The following is an 18,958-nucleotide window of genomic DNA, read 5'->3' as shown; positions in this document are numbered from 1 at the left end:
ACAGATACCGAATAAAACAAACTTGAGGCCTCCCTGGCTCACAGGCAGCTGGGGCAGGGAGGTGGGGGGGACCAGGGACCTGCCCCCCAACCTCCAATAAATGGGGATGAGGGCTCTCCCTGCCCCTGGCTGGCACAGAAATGGGGTATAAAAGCAGCTGCCTGGGTGTCAGGAATGTAGCCCTGAGGAGTGGCAGTGCCCCAGCAGTGGGATGGGGACATGTCCCCCGCTGTCCACAACCCCTTCAGCTCTCGCTGGACTCCTGGGTCTCCTGGTTCTGCTCCATCTCAGCTCTACAGGGGACAGACACTGGATGGACACGGCCTCGGGGGCTGAGCAGGTAGGGAGGAGCCCCCCAGCCCCAGGGGCCCCCCAGCCCCGGTACCTGCGGATCCTGCGCTGGCCCTCGGCGCGCACGTAGGGTGGCAGCGTGTCAAGGGGACCCTGCAGGAGAGAGGCCGTGAGCCTGGGGACCCCCACCACCCCCAAGACCCACCCTCTGCACCCCAAAACCTCACCAGCTCCTTGAAGGTGAGGCGGCAGCTGTAGCACAGCAGGGGGATGTAGGCAGCTTTGCTTTCAACCCTGTGGGACAGGGGAGGACAGGGACACTCAACGGTGCCACTGCGGTGGCCTGGGAGTGGCTGTGGAATCCTGGAATGCCCCCAGCCCATGTGCTCACCCTGCTACTGGCTCCTCCCAGATCAGCGTGGGCTCCAGAGCCAGCTCCTCCTCTGTAAGAGCCAGGGGGTCACCGAGGGGTGCACGGCTGCTCCCCAAATCCCCCAGGTCCCCAGTGCTCTCCCCACTCACCCCCAAAGGTGTCCAAGCCGCAGAGGCAGAGGAGGCAGCGCTGTGACTCGCTGCTGGCCTTGGCTGGCTCTGGGCTCAGCTTCTCCCCAGTCCTGCAGCCAAAATGGGGGTTGTGAGTGCACCCCAATCCCCCCACACCCCCAGTACCCCCCCCTGAACCCCCCATACCGGTACACAGTGCTGATGGTGGAGGGGAACTCCTCCTGCAGCCCCAGCAGGAAGCGCTCGACCAGCTGGTGGATGCTGAGCTTCTCCCGGCGCTGTGGGAACAACAGGGAGAGCAGGGCAGCACTGGGGCTCCTGTCTCTGCCCTGGGGACACACAGCGTGGGCTCCCCACCACGGGCCCCCCTACCTTGGTGAAGAGGGGTGGCACAGTGACGGTGGGGACGCTGAAGAAGTGGTTGTAGAAGGCGATCTCCTTGGCCGTGTAGTCCCGCATGGGTCTCACCACCATCACGTCGCCATGCCGCTGGTCTGTGAAGCCCTGTGGGTGTGCAGGGCTGCCAGGGGACTGTGCCACCACCAAACCACGCCCCCATGGCATCGTGTCACCCCTGGGGTGCGGGTGGCTGTCCCCAGCTCACCGTGTCCACAGCGAGGTAGGCACCGCGCCCCAGGGAGAGGTTGGTGAGGAGCTTGATGGCCACGCGTGTGAGGCTCTCGCCCATCATCACCTTGGCATAGCCCTTGTCCCGGGCTGTCTGCACGATCAGGTGGGTCCTGGGCACGAGGGGACAGCGGGTCAGAGCCACCCTGTGCCCAGCTGGTAGCAGTGCCAGGCAGGGTCAGTCCCTCACCGCAGCATCTCCAGCAGCTCCTCCCGCGCCGTCGCTGTCGCCGCGGCCTCGAAGCTGCGGAGCAGCTCCTGGGTTTGGGCAGCGTCCGGCAGGCAGGGGGTGGCTCCTGCTGGCGTGTCTGGGGTGCTGTGACCAGGCACAGAGGTGCCACTGTCCCCATCCTGCCGCTGCTGCTGGATGAAGCTGTCCACAGCCTCCTTGTAGGAAGGGCCAGACGGGCTGGATGTGCTGGCGCGCTCCGGCCCTGGCTGTAAGATGGATGGGGGCAGCTCCAGCGCCTGTGGGGCAGAGGGATACAGGGCAAGTTGTCCAGATGTGTCCCCTCACCTCAGCACGTGTCCCATGTCACCCCAATACCTCCTCCAGGTGGATCAGGTGGTAGGGGAAGCCAGTGGCCTGCAGCAGGGTCTCCATCTGGGCCAGGGTCTGCTGCCGCTGCTCCGGGCTCTGCCTGCGCACAGCTCCCTCTGCAAGGAGGGGACAGTGCCAGGGCTGCTGCCACATTGCCAGCCCTGTCCCTGGGGCCAGGGTGGCAGCTCCACAGCCCTGGCACAGTGCAGGGGACACTGTGCTGGGAGCTGGTAACAGGGCAGGGAGCAGGGAGTGGGGCTGGGAACGTGCAAGGGATGGGCAGCAGGGCTGGGAATGGGGCAGGAACAGGCAGTGAGCTGGGAACTGGCAGCAGGACAGGGAATGGGCTGGGAATGGGCAGCTGGGAATGGGCAGCTGGACACGGAGCAGGGATTGGGCAGTTGGACAGGAGTAGGGAATGGGGTTAGAATGGACAGTTGGACATGGAACAGGGACTGGAGAGCTGGACATAGAGCAGGGGATGGGCTGGGAATGGGCAGCTGGACAGAGGCTCCCTCACCCTCAATGTAGACGAGGCCGGGGATGAAGCGGAGCCTCTTGGCTGCCTCCCGGCTGAGTCCCTGCAGAGAGAGGAGTGGGGTGAGCTGTGGGGTGAGAGGGGATGATCCGTGTGCCCCCCGAGTCCCCACTCACCTCCTGCACCTGCCTGACCATGGCGCTGGAGGCCGGGCCCCCCGACACTGCCAGCAGCACCTGTGGGGACAGCAGGGATGGTCACGGGCCCTGGGGCCACCCCCGGGTCCCCTGGCGGTCCCCCTGCCCGTCAGTACCTTCTCTCCTGGGAAGATGACGCGGTTCTTGCCCAGCATGGCACGGAACTTGTGCACGAAGTACTCCCGGAAGCAGCCACTGGGGGACACGGGGACGCAGGGATTCCTGAGCCATGGCCAGGCCCACACCCCCAGACCCTACACCCCAAAGTCCCCTTGATGTCCCCCAGAACAGCATCCTCAGGCCCCAACATCCCAGAGATCCAATGACCCCCATGAGCCACAACCCCAAACGTTCCTGTCCCCCCTCCTCTGTGTCCTCAACACTCAAAGTCCCTAAGCCTTGATCTTGTTTGGCCACGATGTCCCAGACACCCAATGTCCCCAAACCCTGAAGTCCCAGAGATCCAATGTCCCCAGCCCCAACATCCCAATGCTCCAGACACAACATCCCTGAGAACAAATGCCCTCAGTCCCTGATGTCCCCAAGACACAAAGTTCCCAAGCCTCCATCTTCTGGAGACTCAAAGACCCCAATTTCTGATGTCCCAAATTTCTGAAATCCCCAAGCCCTGATGTCCCCAGCCCCAATGTCACCAGTTTCTGATGTCCCCAGCCCCGATGTCCCCAAGCCCCGATGTCTCCAATTTCTGCTGTCCATGGCCACGCTGTCCCCGGTCCCTCACCGGCAGAACGGGTCCCCGACGCGGATGACGAGCGCGGCCGTGCTCTGCCCGCACTTCATGCACGTTCGGGGCTGGCTGCGGGGACACGGCCGGTCACCGGGGACATCGGGACCGAGCCCCCGGGAGCGCTACCGAGCAGGAAGGGAGGGGGGGTTCCCGGCCCCCGGGCAGCACCAGGGGTACCGGGATGTTACCGGGGGTAGAACCGAGAGATATCGGGGGGATTACCGGGAGCGGGGGATCGGGGATGGCACTGGGGAGCACTGCAGGGATACCGGGAGCGGCACCGGGGCGGTACCGGGGGTAACACCAGAGGCAGGCCGGGGGATTCCGGTGAGACACCGGGGACAGGACCGGGAGGGACACCGGGGCGGTACCGGGGGGTGCTGGCGGGCAGGACCCCCGGGGAAATACCGGGGAGTACCGGGAGCGGCCCCGAGGGTCCATTCCGAGGCCGGACCGGACTCACACCTGTCTGCCGGTGCGCGGCGGCGCCGCGGCGGTTCCGCGTCCGCCCCGCAGCCGCCACCGCCACCCTCCACGTCGCACATCGCGGCGCTACTCGGCCCCGGTGGGTCCCGGTGGGTCCAGGTGGGTTCCGGTGAGTCCCCGGGGGCCCTGCTCGGTTCGGACCCCGCTCGGCCTCGTTCGGCTCTCACTCGGCTCCGCTTGGCCTCGTTCGGCTCCGCTCGGCTCTCACGCGGCTCCGCTTGGCTCCGCTCGGCCTCGTTCGGCCTCGCTCGGCTCGTACTCGGCACCTCTCGGTCCCGCCGTGTCCCGGTGCGCTCCCGTCGCGCGGCGATGACGCGTTGGCGCCGCTCGATGACGTGGCGCCCGCCCCGCCAGCCGCCGCCGCCGCCATGTTCCGGAGCCTGCTGGTGGCGGCGGCGCAGCGGCCGCAGGGCCCGGCCGGGCCCCCCCGCGCCGCCCCCGGGCCCGGCGCCGCGGCCGAGGCGCTGGAGGCGCAGTTCAGCTGCCCCATCTGCCTCGAGGTTTTCCACCGCGCCGTCGGCATCGCGGGCTGCGGGCACACGTGAGACGGGGCCCGGGCGGGGGCGGCGGGGACCCCCGGGGACCCTCGGGCTGAGGCGGCCCCGGGGACGGGCGGGACGCGGGGCTGGGCGCTGTGCCGGCCGGGGATCCTTGCGGGCGCTCTGCCCGGTGAGCCCAGCCGGCACCGGGACCCCCGGCCCACACCGGGGATGGCTCGGTACCGGGGCCCTCATCCCATCCCACCCCTTCCCCTCCCTCAGCTCCCAGGCCTGGCTGCTGTCCCCAGGACCCCCCCCCGTGTGCCCCCAGCATTTCGGGGACCTCCTGATCGCTTTTCCATCTGATTTTGGGGATGTTTCCGGGTCCTAGGGCTTTGTTGGGGGCCCCAGCACCGCCTCACCCCTGCTTGTTTGGGGCTGGGGGCGATTCCTGACCCCTCCATGATCCCCCCTGCCCATCCCCGCTGCCCTGGCAGTGGCAGAGCCTTTGGGGGGTTCATTCCCTGTTCCTGGTGAGCAGGAGGGACCAGGAATGCCAGGATAATCGGATTTTGGGGACGGGATTCCTTTGCTCCTGGGGCTGTAAGGACCTTGGAATGAGCTGATCCAGGCTCCTGCCTGGCCTGGATACCCAGCACGGGCTTGGGCTCCTTTCAGATGCAGCCTTGGAGCAGGGGAATTGTCTGAGCCTGCAGGAGCTCCCTGGGGACTCACCTGCTCCCAGTTCTCCCAGTTCTCCCAGTAGGAATGCTGATCCCTGTGGTGCCCTGAAAGGCTGCCTAGAACAGAAGCTGGACAGAGTTAGAGGAGTAAAATAGGGATTTATTAAGAAGCCTTCAAAGGATGCACCTTGGGCAGTATAAGAGCCCAGGATGGACTCTAAGTCACAGGCTTTCACACTTTTATAAGATTTGGTCCATTTCCATATTGGGGTTAATTGTCCAATTCCAGCTGCAGGTTATGCAGTCCCATCCTCCCAGTTTGCTCTCCTCCATTCCCTGTTGTTTGCACTTTTTGGGTCTTTTTGTTGTTTGCACTTTTTGGGCCTGAAGCTGCAGTGATGTCCTTGGTTCTGGGGCTGGAAAAGGATTGTTCTGTGTGCCTGAGGAGAGGAAAAGGATTGTTCTGTGTGCCTGAGCTGTGAGGAGAACTGCTGACACTTTGTATGGAGTTCAGGGTTATTACCAACGCAGTCCAGAATCTGAAAACACAAAACCTAAAACTGCTAAAAAGCTAGAACCCATCAGCTGGCTTTGGGGCATCCTGGGCAGCAGGGGTGCCCTGCTGGGGTGCTGCTGTGCCCGGGGTGCTCAGGGCCCCCCTGTGCCCCCAGGTTTTGTGGGGAATGCCTGCAGCCCTGCCTGCAGGTGCTCAGGGCCCCCCTGTGCCCCCAGGTTTTGTGGGGAATGCCTGCAGCCCTGCCTGCAGGTGCTCAGGGCCCCCCTGTGCCCCCAGGTTTTGTGGGGAATGCCTGCAGCCCTGCCTGCAGGTGCCCTCCCCGCTGTGCCCGCTCTGCCGCGTGCCCTTCGACCCCAAGAAGGTGGAGAAGGCTTCCAGCGTGGAGAAACAGCTCTCGTCCTACAAGGCTCCCTGCAGAGGCTGCAGCAAGAAGGTAAAGCTGTGCAGCTGCTTGTCCTCATGGTCCCTGTTGTCCTCATCCTCCTCTGGAATGTGTACAGAGAAGGAAACAGAGCTGGGGGAGCCTCAGCCTGGAGAAAAGGAGGCTTGGGGGCACCTGTGGCTCTGCACAGAGGGGATAGCCAGGGGGGTCAGGCTCTGCTCCCAGGGAATGGGGACAGAACCTCTGGGGGTCCCTGCAGCCCCAAATCTCCGTCCTGTGAGGAAGGATGGATGGGTGCATGTCACAGTTTGACTGGATGTGACAAACACACGTGATCAAGGTCTAAGAAGAAAAAAGTTTTCTATTCTGTGTGTTCTCCAGCTTATATACTCTTAAAAAAGTGTGATCTTAAGTCAATAACTACATCACAATAACTCACTATATTCGTTGGTGCAAAGCAATTAACGCCAGTATAATTGGTAAAAGTTTTACAGAAATTTAATAAGGCACATATACACATCTACTTATACTTACAAAAATTTTCATGTATCTTTTCTAATCTGTTTCCATGCTGATGGCCTTGTCTTCTTCCTTGCTATGGAAACACTGGAAAATCATCAATTGTTATTTCTCCTATTACCTCAGCTTGGGCTTGCACGCCAGCTGTCCACCCCTCCATGGGTGCAGCATTCCCACTGCTGTGGGTCGTGGAGCAGAGCTCACTCCCAGCCCAGCTGCTGTCCTGGCTCCTGGCAGGTGTTTCTGCAGCTCCACGAGTGTTTCTTGTCCCCCTCCTGCAGGTGACCCTGGCCAAAATGCGCTCTCACATCTCGTCCTGCGCCAAGGTGCAGGAGCAGATGGCCAACTGCCCCAAGTTTGTTCCAGTGGTCCCCACATCCCAGCCTATTCCCAGGTATGGCTGAAACAGGGCCCTCCCTGCTTGCCCCAAAATCCAGGTGTGTGTTGTGCCTGTCCCTGGGAGGAAGAGCAGCACCTGTTCCCTCCTGGCGCTGCTGCTCCGGGTTTTGGGGTGTGGGGTGGGATGAAGGATCCACCCAGGCTGGGAAGCTGGAAGGGGCTGGGCTGGCTCCTGCTGTCACAGAGCTGTGTGTTAGTGTGGAAGGAGGCAGTGCAGCCTCCCCTGGGATCTGAGCTCATCCTTGCTCTCTGCAGCAACATTCCCAACCGCTCCACGTTCGTGTGTCCGTACTGCGGGGCGCGGAACCTGGACCAGCAGGAGCTGGTGAAGCACTGCATGGAGAACCACAGGAATGACCCCAACAAAGTGGTGAGTGCTGCTGGGGAGTGTGGGACAGCTCTGGAAACCAGCCCCACCCTGCAGCATCAGGGTGTTTGTGGAGGCACAGCTGTGTTCCAGCTGGTTTAAATCCCTTTGGGAGATGGGGATTTGTCTCTGCTTTGTTAGAGGCTCCCTGGAATGAGCTGCCTCCATCCCCCTGTTCCTGCAAACCAGGTGGTGCTGGATTTCCTCTCCCTGTTCCCTCTGGGTTGACCAAGGTGGGGAACTTGGGATCTTCAGCACAGGAAGGACCTGGAGCTGATGGAGCAGCTCCAGAGGAGATCATGAAGGTGATCAGAGGGGTGGAGCAGCTCTGCCGTGAGGAAAGGCTGAGAAAATTGGGATTGTTCAGCTTGGGAAAGAGAAGCTTCAGGGAGACCTAATTGTGGCCTTCCAGGACCTTCAGGAAAGGTGGAGAGAGGCTATTGACAAGGGGGAGTGGATCCAAACTGCCAGAGAGTTTGTTTGGGTTGGATATGAGGAAGAAATCCTTCCCTGTGAGGGTGGGGAAGCCCTGGCACAGGTTCCCAGAGCAGCTGTGGCTGCCCCTGGATCCCTGGCAGTGTCCAAGGCCATGTGCAGGTGCCACCATCCCGTGTCCATGTCCCCACAGGTGTGCCCGGTGTGCTCGGCCATGCCCTGGGGGGATCCCAGCTACAAGAGTGCCAACTTCCTGCAGCACCTGCTCCACAGGCACAAGTTCTCCTACGACACCTTCGTGGTGAGTCTGACCCTGAGCCGTGTCCTGTGCCAGGAGGTGAAACCATGTGTCCCACCCATGAGAGCCCCGCAGCCACCAGGGTGTCCTCACACACACCAGGAGGAGAGGGGGTTGTTCCTGCACTCCACAAAATGGGTTTTTCCATGGAACTCTTCCCCTGAGGAGCTGTAACACAAAACTCCTTTTCTTGGAGGTTTTGGGAGCAGGGGGTGGGAGCAGCCCTGCCCAGGGGTTTGGGGGGGTGTGGTTGCTGCACATGGGGGGCCCCTGACCCCTCCTGTGTGGGGGGCAGTGGTGATGGCTCAGCCTTGGCCTCAGGGGAGGCTCTGTTCCCATCCTGCTTTCATTGGAGAGATGTCAGGAAAAAGAACCTCCAGGCATTTTCAGAGGAATATCCCAACCCAGAGCTCTGCAAAAACCCCTGGCCTTTGCTGGAAGGCTTCACCCTTTGGTCTCAGCTTGTGTGGGCAGGTTCCATCCCCCCTGGCAGGTGTGAGAGCCTGGGCAGGAGAGGGGTGTGGGCACAGAGGACACCCTAGAGAGCACGGGTGGCATTCCTGGGGTCTGTGTGCCAGGGGAATTCAGGCTCCACGAGGAGCAGGCAGGGCTCCGTGGGCACAGTGTGCCCTGGCTGTGCCAGCTCTCCTGAGCTGCCCTCTTTGCTTTCCAGGATTACAACATCGACGAGGAGGCAGCGTTGCAGGCAGCCCTGGCTCTGTCCCTCTCTGAGAACTGAGGCTGATCCCTCTCCCTGCCCTGGCTCCTTCTGGACACTCCAGGAACCCTCTGGAGCCCCTCTGCTGCCTCTGTTCCCACTGCAATTCCCACCTTGTTGAAGAAGGTGGAGCCTCTCCAGTTGTCCCAGCGAGTGAGCAGAGAGCTGTGGAGCAGGGCTGGGATCAATCCTTGGATTGGGGTTTAATATCCGTGTTGGGAGCTTAGCCCTGTGTCCAGATCTATTTATTGCTAGATGCTTTTTGGCACACTCGTCCCTGCTCTCTGGTGCAGCAGAATAGGTACCTGAAACTGATAGATTGGATGCCAAACACTCTCCTTTGGGACTGGAATCAGCCACATCCTTTAAAAAAGGAGGAAGGCAGCATGGAGCTTCTTTTTTTAAACTCTCCAAGGATTTTTCTAGAGATGTCAGGCTGTCCTGACCCCCGTGCTGGAGGCTGGAGCTGCCTCCTTCACCTGAATCCCAGGATGAGACTGAAGAGTGGTTCAGAGGAGGCCTGGAGGACGGCATCCAGCATCCAGGGAATCCTCCCCTTCCTTGTTTTGTACCGGCTCTTGGGACACCAAATCCTTGCCTTTTTCTACACAAAGCAGTGAAGCCTTTTCCACGTTTTCTAGAGCGGGGTCAGAAGCTGCTCTCCCTTCACTCTGCAATATCTGCCACCCAGGACAAGAGTATTTTTATGGAACATTATCAAGAAAGTTTATTTTTTACACAGATAACCCAAGCAAATGAACACGTGGATTGGGAATGGGGCAGGAGGCAGGAGCTGGATCCCGGAGCGGGTCGGACTCTGAGGTAGGGGAAAGTGCAGGGATCTTTCTGGGAAATCCCTGGATATTTCTGGGCCTTTCCCTTCCCTCAGCAGAATTCCTCTGCCTGTGAGGGAGCAGGAGGATGGTTGGGTTGGATCCAGGTGCTGGTTGCCCGTGGAATGGCTGTCCATGCAGGATCCCAGCCCCGAGCTGCTGATCCCCCCCAGAAATCAGGGATTGCATCTCCCTGTGGGAATCCCTCCCTGGGAATGGGGGCACTGTTGATCCAAGGTGCTCCACAGCATCCTGGTGCCCCCTTGCCCCTGCCCCTTCCTCTCAGCCCTGCCTGCTGCTGCTGGGGTTGGCTCTGGAGGGCTGGGAGAGGCTGGCAGGGAGATGGCACCGGCCACGGGGTGATTCCCAAGAGCCTTCCTGCAGGATTTGCAGGGAAAGGCTGGGAGAGGCCCCCTCTGCTCGAGGAATTCCTGAGCTTTATCCAAAACCTGGCTCCAGCTCTGCTCTAGCAATACTGCCTTGGGGTTTGTTTTGGTTTTCATAGTGCTGGATGATTTGGGGAGCTCTGAGCTCCCCTGGCAGGGCAGGGAAAGGGATGGGACCTTCTCTGACCTGCCCTGCAGTGCTGGCACCTGGGGGATGTTCCTGTGGGATGGAGAGCACTGGAATCTTCCAGGAGGGACCCAAGAGCATTCCCCTGTCCTGTGCTCAGCTGGGACCCTCAGCAGCTGGAGCAGCCTCCATGAGAGATCCAGCTCTGTTAACCTCGGGCTCCTTCCCTCTCTCCTCCTTTTCCTTCTCCTTTTTGCCCCACAGAGACAGAGCAGGGGCAGCAAGAGCTGCTTTTGTAAAGCACTTTAAGGCCCTGGGTGTGAGGGGCCACACCAGGCCGTGCCAGGGGTCCCCTCTGTGCCAGGGGTCCATGGATATCCCACTGGCCGTGCCCACCAGTGCATCACCCACCACTTTTTTGCATAATTAGAACTTTTAACGAGCCGTCCTGTTTTTTGAAGAGGAATTAACTCGATGACGTATTTGTAGCAAACCATTTTTCTCAATAAAGGCAGTTTCATCCACGTGTGGCCTCTGCTGGGGGGAAGCACTGGAGGGATACTGGGAGAACTGGGATGCTGGGGCACTGAGATACAGTGGCCCTGAAGGCTGTGGGAGCACTCAGAGAGCTCCCAGGGACAGCGGGGACAGCACTAGGGACGTTTGGATCCATGGATCCTTGGACACTTCCAGGGATCCGGTGTTTTTATACCGGGAATATTTGGATATTTGGGATGTGAAGGTGACAGGGAGTGCGGGAGCACTGGAGGTGTACTGGGAGCACTGGGGCAGTACTGGGGACCGAGCGGTGCGGGGAGCACTGGGAGCGGTACCGGGAACAGAACCGAGAGTGGTACCGGGAGCACCGGGAAGGTACCGGGAGCATCTGCGCATGCACAGGTCTTGCCCAATTCAAAAATGGCGCCCCGCAGGCCCCGCCCAGCACGCTCAGGGGGCGTGGCCGCCCGTGGTCCGATCGCTGCCATTGGCTGTTGGGAACCGGGTGCTGCGCTCTCCACCAATGGCGAGGCGGGACCGGCCGCAGGCCACGGTCACGTGCGTGGCGCGGGGGCGGGGCCTGAGCACGGCCGGCAGCGATGGCGGCGGAGCGGGCACTGACCATGGCTACCTGCACGGCCCCGGTGAACATCGCCGTGATCAAGTACTGTGAGTGCCGGGACACGGCCGGGGCGGACACGGGCTCCGGGCTGGGCTGGGTGTGCCGTGTCCCGCCGGGTCGGGCCGGGTCGGGCTGGGCTGGGCTGCACTGTGTCCCTTCTTGCCGTGCTGTTCCGTGCCGTGCCATTCCAAGCCGTGCCATGCCGTGCCAAGCGCTGCTATGCCATGCTTTGCTTTGTGTCCACCGGTGCCATTCTGAACTGTTCCATGCCTCTCCTAGCCATGCCATGCCATTCCCGGCTGTGCCATGCCATTTCTAGCCATGCCATTCCTGGCTATTCCGTGCCATTCCTGGCTGTGCCATGCTATGCTTTGCTGGTCCATCAGTGCCATCGAGCTTTCATGCCATTCCTAGCCATTTCGTGCCATTCCAAGCCGTGCCATGCCGTGCTCTCTTGCAGGGGGCAAGCGAGACACCGACCTCATCTTGCCCATCAACTCCTCCCTGAGCGTGACACTGCACCAGGACCAGGTGGGTCAGCACCAGGGCCAGGATCGGGTTTAGGATCAGGACCAGCACCAGGTTTAGGACCAGGACCAGGTTTAGGACCAGCCCCCAGGGGTGCTGAGCCCCATCCCTCTCTCCCCACAGCTCAAGACCACCACGACGGCAGCCGCCAGCCGGGATTTCACAGAGGACCGGCTGTGGCTCAACGGGAAGGAGGCGGACGTGGGGCACCCGCGGGTCCAGGCCTGTCTGCGCGAGGGTGAGCGTCCCCTGACCGGGGCTGTCCCTGCTGTCCCCACTGTTGCTGCTGTCTCCGCTGTCACTGTCCTCACTGTCTCCTGATGTCCTGTCCTGCTGTCTCTGCTGTTCCTGCTGTCCCCACTGTCCCTGTCCCTGCTGTCCCTGATTCCGCTGTCCCTGCTGTCCCCAACGCCACTGTCCCCTGTCCCCGCTCTCCCTGACCCCTCTTTTCCTGCTGTCCCCACTGTCCCTGATCCCTCTGTCCCTACTGTCCCTGACCCCACTGACCCCTCTGTCCCTGACCCCACTGTCCCCGCAGTGCGGCGCCTGGCACGGAAGCGCCGCGGGGGCGGTGAGGACGCGGCCGCTCTCAGCCTCTCCTACAAGATCCACATCGCCTCCGAGAACAACTTCCCCACGGCCGCCGGGCTCGCCTCCTCTGCTGCTGGCTACGCCTGCCTGGGTGCGTCTGGGGCCAACCCAACCCTCGGCTGTCCCCTCTGGGCTGGGAGGGGTGACAGGGCTGTCCCCTCTGCCTGTCCTGTCAGTGTTGGTGCTGGCCCAGCTCTGTGGTGGCAGCAGGAGGGGTGACAGGGCTGTCCCCTGTGCCTGTCCCCGCAGTGTCGGCGCTGGCCCGGCTCTACGGGCTGGAGGAGGAGCTGTCCGAGGTGGCGCGGCGGGGCTCGGGCAGTGCCTGCCGCAGCATGTTCGGTGGCTTCGTGCAGTGGCAGCGCGGGGAGCGCCCCGATGGCACCGACAGCCTGGCCCTGCAGGTGGCCCCCGAGACGCACTGGCCGGAGCTCCGCGTCCTCGTCCTGGTGGTGAGGGGCTGGCACGGGATTTGGGTGGGATTTGGGACTCGGGGGGCTCAGGAGGGGCCGTGTCCCAGTGCCTGTGTCCCCCCAGGTCAGTGGGGAGAAGAAGCCAGTGGGCAGCACGGCGGGCATGCAGACCAGCGTGGAGACCAGTCCCCTGCTGAAGGTAGGGGGACACGGGACTCGTCCTGCCCGGGCAGGGACAGGGTCCCCTTTCCCTTGGAATGGGGCTGGAGGGTGTGCAGTGCCACACAGAGGGTGGGTGTCACCAAACTGGGGGGACAGTGACCTTCCTCCTGTGGGTATCCCCAAATTCAGGGCGACCACAACCCACCTGTTGTGGTTGTCACCGAATATGGGTAACTGTGACCCTCCTGCCATGGACGTCACTAAACTGGGGTGGCCACAATCTGCCTGCTGTGGTTGTCACTGATGTGGGGTGACCATGACCTGCCTGTCATGGGTGTCACTGGGCCGATGGTGACCCCCCTGCTGTGGTTGTCACTGATGTGGGGTGACCATGACCTGCCTGCCATGGGTGTCACTGGGCTGATGGTGACCCCCCTGCTGTGGTTGTCACTGATTTGGGGTGACCATGACCTGCCTGCCATGGGTGTCACTGGGCTGATGGTGACCCCCCTGCTGTGGCAGCACCGGGCAGAGGTGGTGGTCCCCGAGCGCCTGGCCCAGATGATGCAGCACATCCGTGACCGTGACTTCGAGGGCTTTGGCCAGCTGGCCATGAGGGACAGCAACCAGTTCCACGCCACCTGCCTGGACACCTTCCCGCCCATCTTCTACCTGACGGACGTGTCGCGCCACATCATCGCGCTGGCACACCGCTACAACGCCCACCACGGCCACACCAAGGTACCCGCGGGGCCCCGGGGCTGCCACGGCACCGTGGCCCTCACCTGGGTCCCCACGTCCGTCCCCATGTCCCCACGATGCCACCACAGGTCGCCTACACCTTCGACGCCGGCCCCAACGCCGTCATCTTTGCGCTGGCCGACACCGTGGCTGAGTTCGTGGAGGTGGTGAGGCGCAGCTTCCCCCCCGCCACCAACGGGGACCAGTAAGGGAACCCCCTGCTTACTGGGGAGGGTGGGGGTGCTGGGGATGCTGGGGACACGGGGACTGAGCGCTCCCTGTGCCACAGGTTTGTCCGGGGGCTGCCCTTGGGCTCGGCTGTGCTGCCGCCGGAGCTGGAGGCTGCCGTGCTCACCGAGCCTGTGCCCGGGGCTGTCCAGTACATCCTGCACACCAAGGTGAGGGTGGGGGGACATGGCCTCAGGGGGGGGCTCTGACCCCATCCCTGCTCCCATCCCTGCCCCTGAGGGGGTGTGGGACCCCACTGCTGTGCCCAGGGGTGTCCAGGACCCCATCCCTGTCCCAGTTCCCGGGGGGGTATGTGGGGCCTCATCCCTGTCCCCATCCCCAGGGGTTTCCAGGACCCCATCCCTGTCCCCATCTCCAGGGTGGTGGGCAGGACCCCATTTCTGGACACGTTCCCACTGGGGTGACCTTTTGGGGTCCGTGGTGCCCAGAGCTGCCCCCCACCCACAGCAGGGGGGCCCTGCAGGCAGTGGAGCTCCCCGGTGTCCCTGACCCGTGTCCTGTCCCACAGCCTGGCCCTGGTCCCCAGCTCGTGGATGACCCCAGCCAGCATCTCCTGGGCCCGGACGGGCTGCCCCGGAGCCGTGCCTGACCCCGGTGACACTGGGACAGCTGGGACACACCGGGGGGACTCTGCCAGTGCCACCAGCGGGCCTCAGGACCCTGAGCCAGGCCTGCTGCAAAGCTGTCCCCAGCCCTGGGGCAGGATGTCACCCCGGGGCTGGTTTTTAATCTTTTGTAAGGAAATACAGGGTTCCTGGTTCCAGTGCTGTTTTGGGGTGTCACATTCTGTGTGTTGGGGTGGGAGGGGAGCAGGAGATGGGGACAGTCCCTGGGGCTGGTCCTGTTACTCTGCACAGCCCTGCCACCCCACATGACCCCATCCCCCTGTGTCCCTTGTGGGGACATCTCCTGTCCCATATGCCCCCAAGTTGTCACTGATCCTATCCTCCCACATGTCCCGGTCCCTTGTACATGCCACATCCCCTGTCCCCTCCCTGTCCCTTGCAGGGCTGATCCTGTCCCCATCCCTCCTCTGTCCCTGCTGCTGGGACGGGTCCTGTCGCCCCGCATGGCCCCTGTTGTCCCCGGGGCTGGCCCTGTCCCTCCGTGCCATTCCTGTCACCGCCGTGGCCCCGGTGTGGCCCCGGGCCGGTGCCGTGTCCCCGTGGGGGCGTGGCCTGTGGAAAATGGGTGTGGTTAATACAATTGGGTGTGGCATATTAAAAGGGTGTGGCCGATACGAATGGGGCGTGGCCTGCGCTGGTAGCGCCGCACCCGCCTTCCGGGTCGGGACCGGCCGAGCGGAGCCGAACCGGGACGGGCCGGGCCCACCGGGAGCAGCCGAGCTCCAGCGGGCAGAGCAAAGCAGAGCGGACCGAACCGGGCCGAGCAGGACCCGACCGGGCCGAGCCGAACCCGGCCGGGCTGGGCCGAACCCGACGGGGCCGGGAGTAGCCGAAGGTGCTCGGGAGTAGCCGGGAGCAACCGAACCCGTTCGGAGCGAGTCGAGCGGAGCAGCCGAACCCAGTTGGACCGAGCCGAGCGGAGCCGGGAGCAGCCGAACCCGTTCGGAGCGAGCCGAGCGGAGCAGCCGAACCCGCTCGGGCCGGTTCCGTCGCGGGCCATGGGGCAGATCGAGTGGGCCATGTGGGCGAACGAGCAGGCGCTCGCCGCCGGGCTCAGTGAGTGTGAGGGGGTTTGGGGGGGTTTGGGGCACTCCGGAAAGTCCCCGGGCTCTGAAGAAGTGAGCGCCCCGCGGGCTGGGGATGCCGAGCCCCGGGGATGGGCTGGGATGAGATGTGGGGTCCCGGTCCCACCGGGCTGCGGGTGCGGGCGGGGGACGGCCGGGAAGTCCCGGCCCGGCGGGGCTGGAGCCTTCGCTTCCTCCTTTTCTCTTCCTCCTCTGCCCTCTCTTCTTCGGTTCCGTTCTCTCCTCCTCCGCTCTCCTCTTGCTCCGGCCGCGAGGCCAAAAACCTCCCCCAAGGCCGTTCCCGAGGCCAAAAAACTCCCCCAAGGTCCCAGGGCCTTTCCCGAGGCCAAAAACCTCCCCCAAGGCCCCGGAGTTCCCCAGCCCGGGGGTCCCGCACCAGCATCGCCCCCGCATCCGCTTCGGGAGCGCTCGGGGCCGGGGACCCCCAGGGGTCCTCCCCGGATCCGGGGGTCCCGTGTGTCCCCAGGGCCATGACCCCGGGCTGGGGTCCCGTGTGTCCCCAGGGCCATAACCCCGGGCTGGGGGATTGCGGGGGGCTGGATCCTGAGTTTGGGGGCCATATCCTGAGCTCGGGGCTGTATCCGGGGTTTTGGGAGCTGCATAACAGGTTTGGGAGGTTGTATCCAAGTTCGGGGGTTGTATCCCGGTTTAGGGGTTTGTATCCCGGGTTGGGGGGTTTGTATCCCGGTTTAGGGGTTTGTATCCCGGTTTGGGGTGGGTATATCCCGGTTTGGGGGTTGTATCCCGGTTTGGGGGGTTTGTATCCCGGTTTGGGGGTTGTATTCCGGGTTGGGGTGGGTATATCCCGGGTTGGGGTGGGTATATCCCGGTTTGGGGGTTTGTATCCCGGTTTGGGGGTTTGTATCCCCGTTTGGGGGTTGTATCCCGCTTTAGGGGTTTGTATCCCGGGTTGGGGTCCGTATCCCGGGTTGGGGTGGGTATCCCGCCCCGCTGTGACCGCTCCATCCCGGCTGTTCCCGCAGTCCTGCTGACGGGCGGCATCGTGGCCGTGGCGGGGCAGTTCAAGGGCTGGTACTTCGCGGCGTATTCCATGTATCCTTCCCGAGAGCATTCCCGGCGCTGGGCTGCGGGAAAGCCCCGTCCCGACCGGGGAGGGGTCACATCCTTATCTCCTCCTCACCGTGCTCCCAGCTGGGCGTTCCCTGCCCTTTTTTGGGATGTTCCTTGGGGCCATTCCCGCTCCCATCCCGCCTTTCCTTGACACCCCGGCAGCGCTGCAGGCGTCCTGGTGTGCCTGCTCGAGTATCCCAGGAGCAAACGGAAAAGGGGCTCCACCATGGAGAGGTGGTGAGTGCTGTGTCCCCCCTGGTGCCCCCCAAACACAGGATCCAGCGGGTGGGTTCCTCGCAGAGATGGGGGTCCCTGGAGGCTGGCTGTCCCCCGAGGGTGGGGACAGCCCCAGTGACCCCCTGCTGTCACCCTGCAGTGGCCAGAAGTACCTGACAGCCGTGGTGAAGCTCCTGGGGCCCCTCACCAGGAATTATTACATCCGAGCCGTCCTCCACGCTGCGTGAGTGGGGTGCAGGGTCGGGGCTGGGGGATGAGCCCCCCTGGCACCCTCTGAACCCCAAATCTCTGTCACAGCCTGGCTGTCCCTGCTGGATTCCTCCTCTCCACCATCCTGGGCACCGTCTGCCTGGGCATTGCCAGTGGCATCTACCTGCTGGTGAGTGCAGAGGGGCTTTGGGGGCTTTGGGGGGCTGGGAGGGGGAGGCCGCCCCTAAAACCAATGCACCAGTGCTTCCATGTGAATTCCAGAAGCATTCCCAGATGGGGCTGCAGGAACAGCCTGTCCCAAACAGGTGGACAGGGGTCATGTCACATCCTCCACTCTGGTCCCTCTGTGCTTTCCCTGCCCCCAGCAGCCCCTTTTTTGGGGTGGGGGTTGATCCTTGGCACTCCTGTGACCCCACAGGCTGCAGTCCGAGGGGAGGAGTGGAGACCCATCGAGCAGAAGCCCCGGGAGAGGCCCCAAGGGGGGGGCACCATGAAGCTGCCCCCCAGCAACCCCCCGCCCCGGCCGCCCCCCGACGCCCGCAGGAAGCAGCCGGAGGTGGGGGGGCAGGTGAACCCCATCCCTGTGGAGGTGGAATAATGGGGATCCCCCTGCCCTGCCCTGCTCCTGCTCCTGCTCCCCAGCTGCTCCTGGACCCGCTGCAGCCCATCCATTGGGCCCCTGGGGGTCCCCAAAAGCCCGGCGCTCTGAGCCCCTTGCTGGGGGTCCCCAGCCCCTGGTGATGCTCAGATGCCCCCAGGGGGATCCCCAGAACCCCAGTGATGCTCTGGGGTCCCCAGCTCTCCTGGGGGTTCCCAAATCCCCAGCAGTACTCAGCTCCTTGTAGGATCTCCATCCCCTGGGGATCCCCAAATCCCCTAAGATGCTCAGCTTGTAGGATCTCCATCTCCCTGTAGGATCATCTGCTGAGGATCCCCAAATCCCCAGCAATGCCCAGCTCCTTGTAGGATCTCCATCTCCCTGTAGGATCTCCTGGGGATCCCCAAATCCCCTAAGTTGCCCAGCTCCTTGTAGGATCTCCATCTCCTGGGGATCCCCAAATCCCCAGCAATGCCCAGCTCCTTGTAGGATCTCCATCTCCCTGTAGGATCGCCATCCTCCGGGGATCCCCAAATCCTCTAAGATGCTCAGCTCCCAAATCCCCTAAGACATTCAGCTCCCAAATTCCCAGCAATGTGATGATCCCTGTGGGGTTCCCAGCCCTTGGTGGCTTCCCAGCTGCTGGAGATGCCCAAATCCCTGGGCCTGCTCAACTCCCTATGGGGTCTCCAGCTCCCAGGAACTCCCCAGCTCCTGGACCTCCCCACATCCCAAGAATGTTCAGCTTCCTGTGGGGTCTGCAGCCCCCGAGGTCTTCCCAGTTCCTAAGGATCCCCTAAATCCTTGGGCATTCTCAGCTCCCTGTGAGTCTCCTGCTTTCAGGGGCTCCTCAGCTCCTGGGAAACCCCAAATCCCTGGGCATGCTCAGCTCCCTGAGGGTCCCAGCTCTCCAAGCACCCCCCAGTTCCCTGGGGGATCCCCAAATCCCTGTGGAACTGCAGCTCTCAGGGAATCCCCAGCTCCCAGGGGGATCAGGCAGCTCTGCTCCTGCTCTCCCTGGTTTTTGTCATTTCTGCGGTTGCTGTTGCAATAAAAAGTGGGAAAGGCCCTGGCTGGCCCTGCCTCCTGCTCCAGGGGGAATCCCCCCAGCCCTGCCCTGCTCCTGGGGGGCTGGCACAGGACTGGGGAGGTGTTCTGGGGACAAAAGTGCAGTTATGGGCAAATCCAGGATGCAGATATGCAGAGTATGGCCACAGTCCCCTCCCAAAATCCCTGTGGAGCCAGCAGTGGGGTGGGACTGGAGGAACTGGGAGGGCCCCACCCTGGAGCTGCACAGGGGGTCCCAAAGGAGCCC

The 18,958-nt window shown here is 63.0% G+C and overlaps 4 protein-coding genes across 6 annotated transcripts; 3 read left to right on the top strand and 1 right to left on the bottom strand.

Annotated features, from left to right (window-relative positions):
• On the bottom strand, positions 1–4,180 carry CTU2 (cytosolic thiouridylase subunit 2). Of its 2 annotated transcripts, none has more exons than XM_054640487.2 (15): positions 3,852–4,180; positions 3,381–3,455; positions 2,755–2,833; positions 2,618–2,677; positions 2,484–2,544; positions 1,970–2,079; positions 1,613–1,890; positions 1,400–1,535; positions 1,168–1,299; positions 982–1,073; positions 814–905; positions 683–734; positions 519–585; positions 386–444; positions 1–293 (listed from the first exon to the last, which is right to left on the bottom strand). In XM_054640487.2, exons 1-15 carry the CDS (start codon positions 3,929–3,931, stop codon positions 245–247), a joined length of 1,422 nt encoding a protein of 473 aa, XP_054496462.2. In that variant the 5' UTR covers positions 3,932–4,180; the 3' UTR covers positions 1–244. The 2 variants fall into 2 exon arrangements, with proteins under 2 accessions (XP_054496462.2, XP_054496464.2); XM_054640489.2 differs by having other exon boundaries at positions 3,381–3,451.
• Positions 4,181–4,213: 33 nt separating this feature from the next.
• Positions 4,214–10,539, top strand: RNF166 (ring finger protein 166). Of its 2 annotated transcripts, none has more exons than XM_054640545.2 (6): positions 4,214–4,413; positions 5,828–5,984; positions 6,734–6,846; positions 7,107–7,221; positions 7,847–7,954; positions 8,625–10,539. In XM_054640545.2, exons 1-6 carry the CDS (start codon positions 4,241–4,243, stop codon positions 8,688–8,690), a joined length of 732 nt encoding a protein of 243 aa, XP_054496520.2. In that variant the 5' UTR covers positions 4,214–4,240; the 3' UTR covers positions 8,691–10,539. The 2 variants fall into 2 exon arrangements, with proteins under 2 accessions (XP_054496520.2, XP_054496521.2); XM_054640546.2 differs by having other exon boundaries at positions 4,283–4,413; positions 5,706–5,984.
• Positions 10,540–10,861: 322 nt separating this feature from the next.
• MVD (mevalonate diphosphate decarboxylase) lies at positions 10,862–14,579 on the top strand. Its single transcript, XM_054640544.2, has 10 exons — positions 10,862–11,182; positions 11,596–11,666; positions 11,787–11,901; positions 12,202–12,345; positions 12,504–12,703; positions 12,789–12,863; positions 13,349–13,567; positions 13,657–13,772; positions 13,857–13,965; positions 14,325–14,579. The coding sequence occupies exons 1-10, from the start codon at positions 11,113–11,115 to the stop codon at positions 14,403–14,405; spliced, it is 1,200 nt and encodes a 399-aa protein (XP_054496519.2). The 5' UTR covers positions 10,862–11,112; the 3' UTR covers positions 14,406–14,579.
• Positions 14,580–14,723: 144 nt separating this feature from the next.
• On the top strand, positions 14,724–18,712 carry CYBA (cytochrome b-245 alpha chain). Its single transcript, XM_054640620.2, has 6 exons — positions 14,724–15,498; positions 16,511–16,580; positions 16,761–16,835; positions 16,975–17,058; positions 17,133–17,214; positions 17,464–18,712. Exons 1-6 carry the CDS (start codon positions 15,441–15,443, stop codon positions 17,641–17,643), a joined length of 549 nt encoding a protein of 182 aa, XP_054496595.1. The 5' UTR covers positions 14,724–15,440; the 3' UTR covers positions 17,644–18,712.
• Positions 18,713–18,958: the final 246 nt, after the last annotated feature.

The sequence above is a fragment of the Agelaius phoeniceus genome, chromosome 12 (assembly GCF_051311805.1).
Source record: "Agelaius phoeniceus isolate bAgePho1 chromosome 12, bAgePho1.hap1, whole genome shotgun sequence".
Classification (NCBI taxonomy): Eukaryota; Metazoa; Chordata; class Aves; order Passeriformes; family Icteridae; genus Agelaius; species Agelaius phoeniceus.
This window is presented reverse-complemented; position numbering and strand designations above follow the sequence as displayed.

Excerpts from the sequence above, each read along its gene's own strand:
- CTU2 (XM_054640487.2), bottom strand. The coding sequence starts at position 3,931 with ATGTGCGACGTGGAGGGTGGCGGTGGCGGCTGCGGGGCGGACGCGGAA. Across the intron at positions 2,678-2,754 it reads TCATCTTCCCAGGAGAGAAG|GTGCTGCTGGCAGTGTCGGG; the intron begins GTACTGACGGGC and ends CTGTCCCCACAG. Across the intron at positions 294-385 it reads GGCCAGCGCAGGATCCGCAG|AGCTGAGATGGAGCAGAACC; the intron begins GTACCGGGGCTG and ends TGTCCCCTGTAG.
- RNF166 (XM_054640545.2), top strand. The coding sequence starts at position 4,241 with ATGTTCCGGAGCCTGCTGGTGGCGGCGGCGCAGCGGCCGCAGGGCCCG. Across the intron at positions 4,414-5,827 it reads ATCGCGGGCTGCGGGCACAC|GTTTTGTGGGGAATGCCTGC; the intron begins GTGAGACGGGGC and ends CTGTGCCCCCAG. Across the intron at positions 5,985-6,733 it reads GCAGAGGCTGCAGCAAGAAG|GTGACCCTGGCCAAAATGCG; the intron begins GTAAAGCTGTGC and ends CCCCTCCTGCAG.
- MVD (XM_054640544.2), top strand. The coding sequence starts at position 11,113 with ATGGCGGCGGAGCGGGCACTGACCATGGCTACCTGCACGGCCCCGGTG. Across the intron at positions 11,183-11,595 it reads CATCGCCGTGATCAAGTACT|GGGGCAAGCGAGACACCGAC; the intron begins GTGAGTGCCGGG and ends GCTCTCTTGCAG. Across the intron at positions 12,864-13,348 it reads AGACCAGTCCCCTGCTGAAG|CACCGGGCAGAGGTGGTGGT; the intron begins GTAGGGGGACAC and ends CTGCTGTGGCAG.
- CYBA (XM_054640620.2), top strand. The coding sequence starts at position 15,441 with ATGGGGCAGATCGAGTGGGCCATGTGGGCGAACGAGCAGGCGCTCGCC. Across the intron at positions 16,581-16,760 it reads TACTTCGCGGCGTATTCCAT|CGCTGCAGGCGTCCTGGTGT; the intron begins GTATCCTTCCCG and ends ACACCCCGGCAG. Across the intron at positions 17,059-17,132 it reads CGAGCCGTCCTCCACGCTGC|CCTGGCTGTCCCTGCTGGAT; the intron begins GTGAGTGGGGTG and ends TCTCTGTCACAG.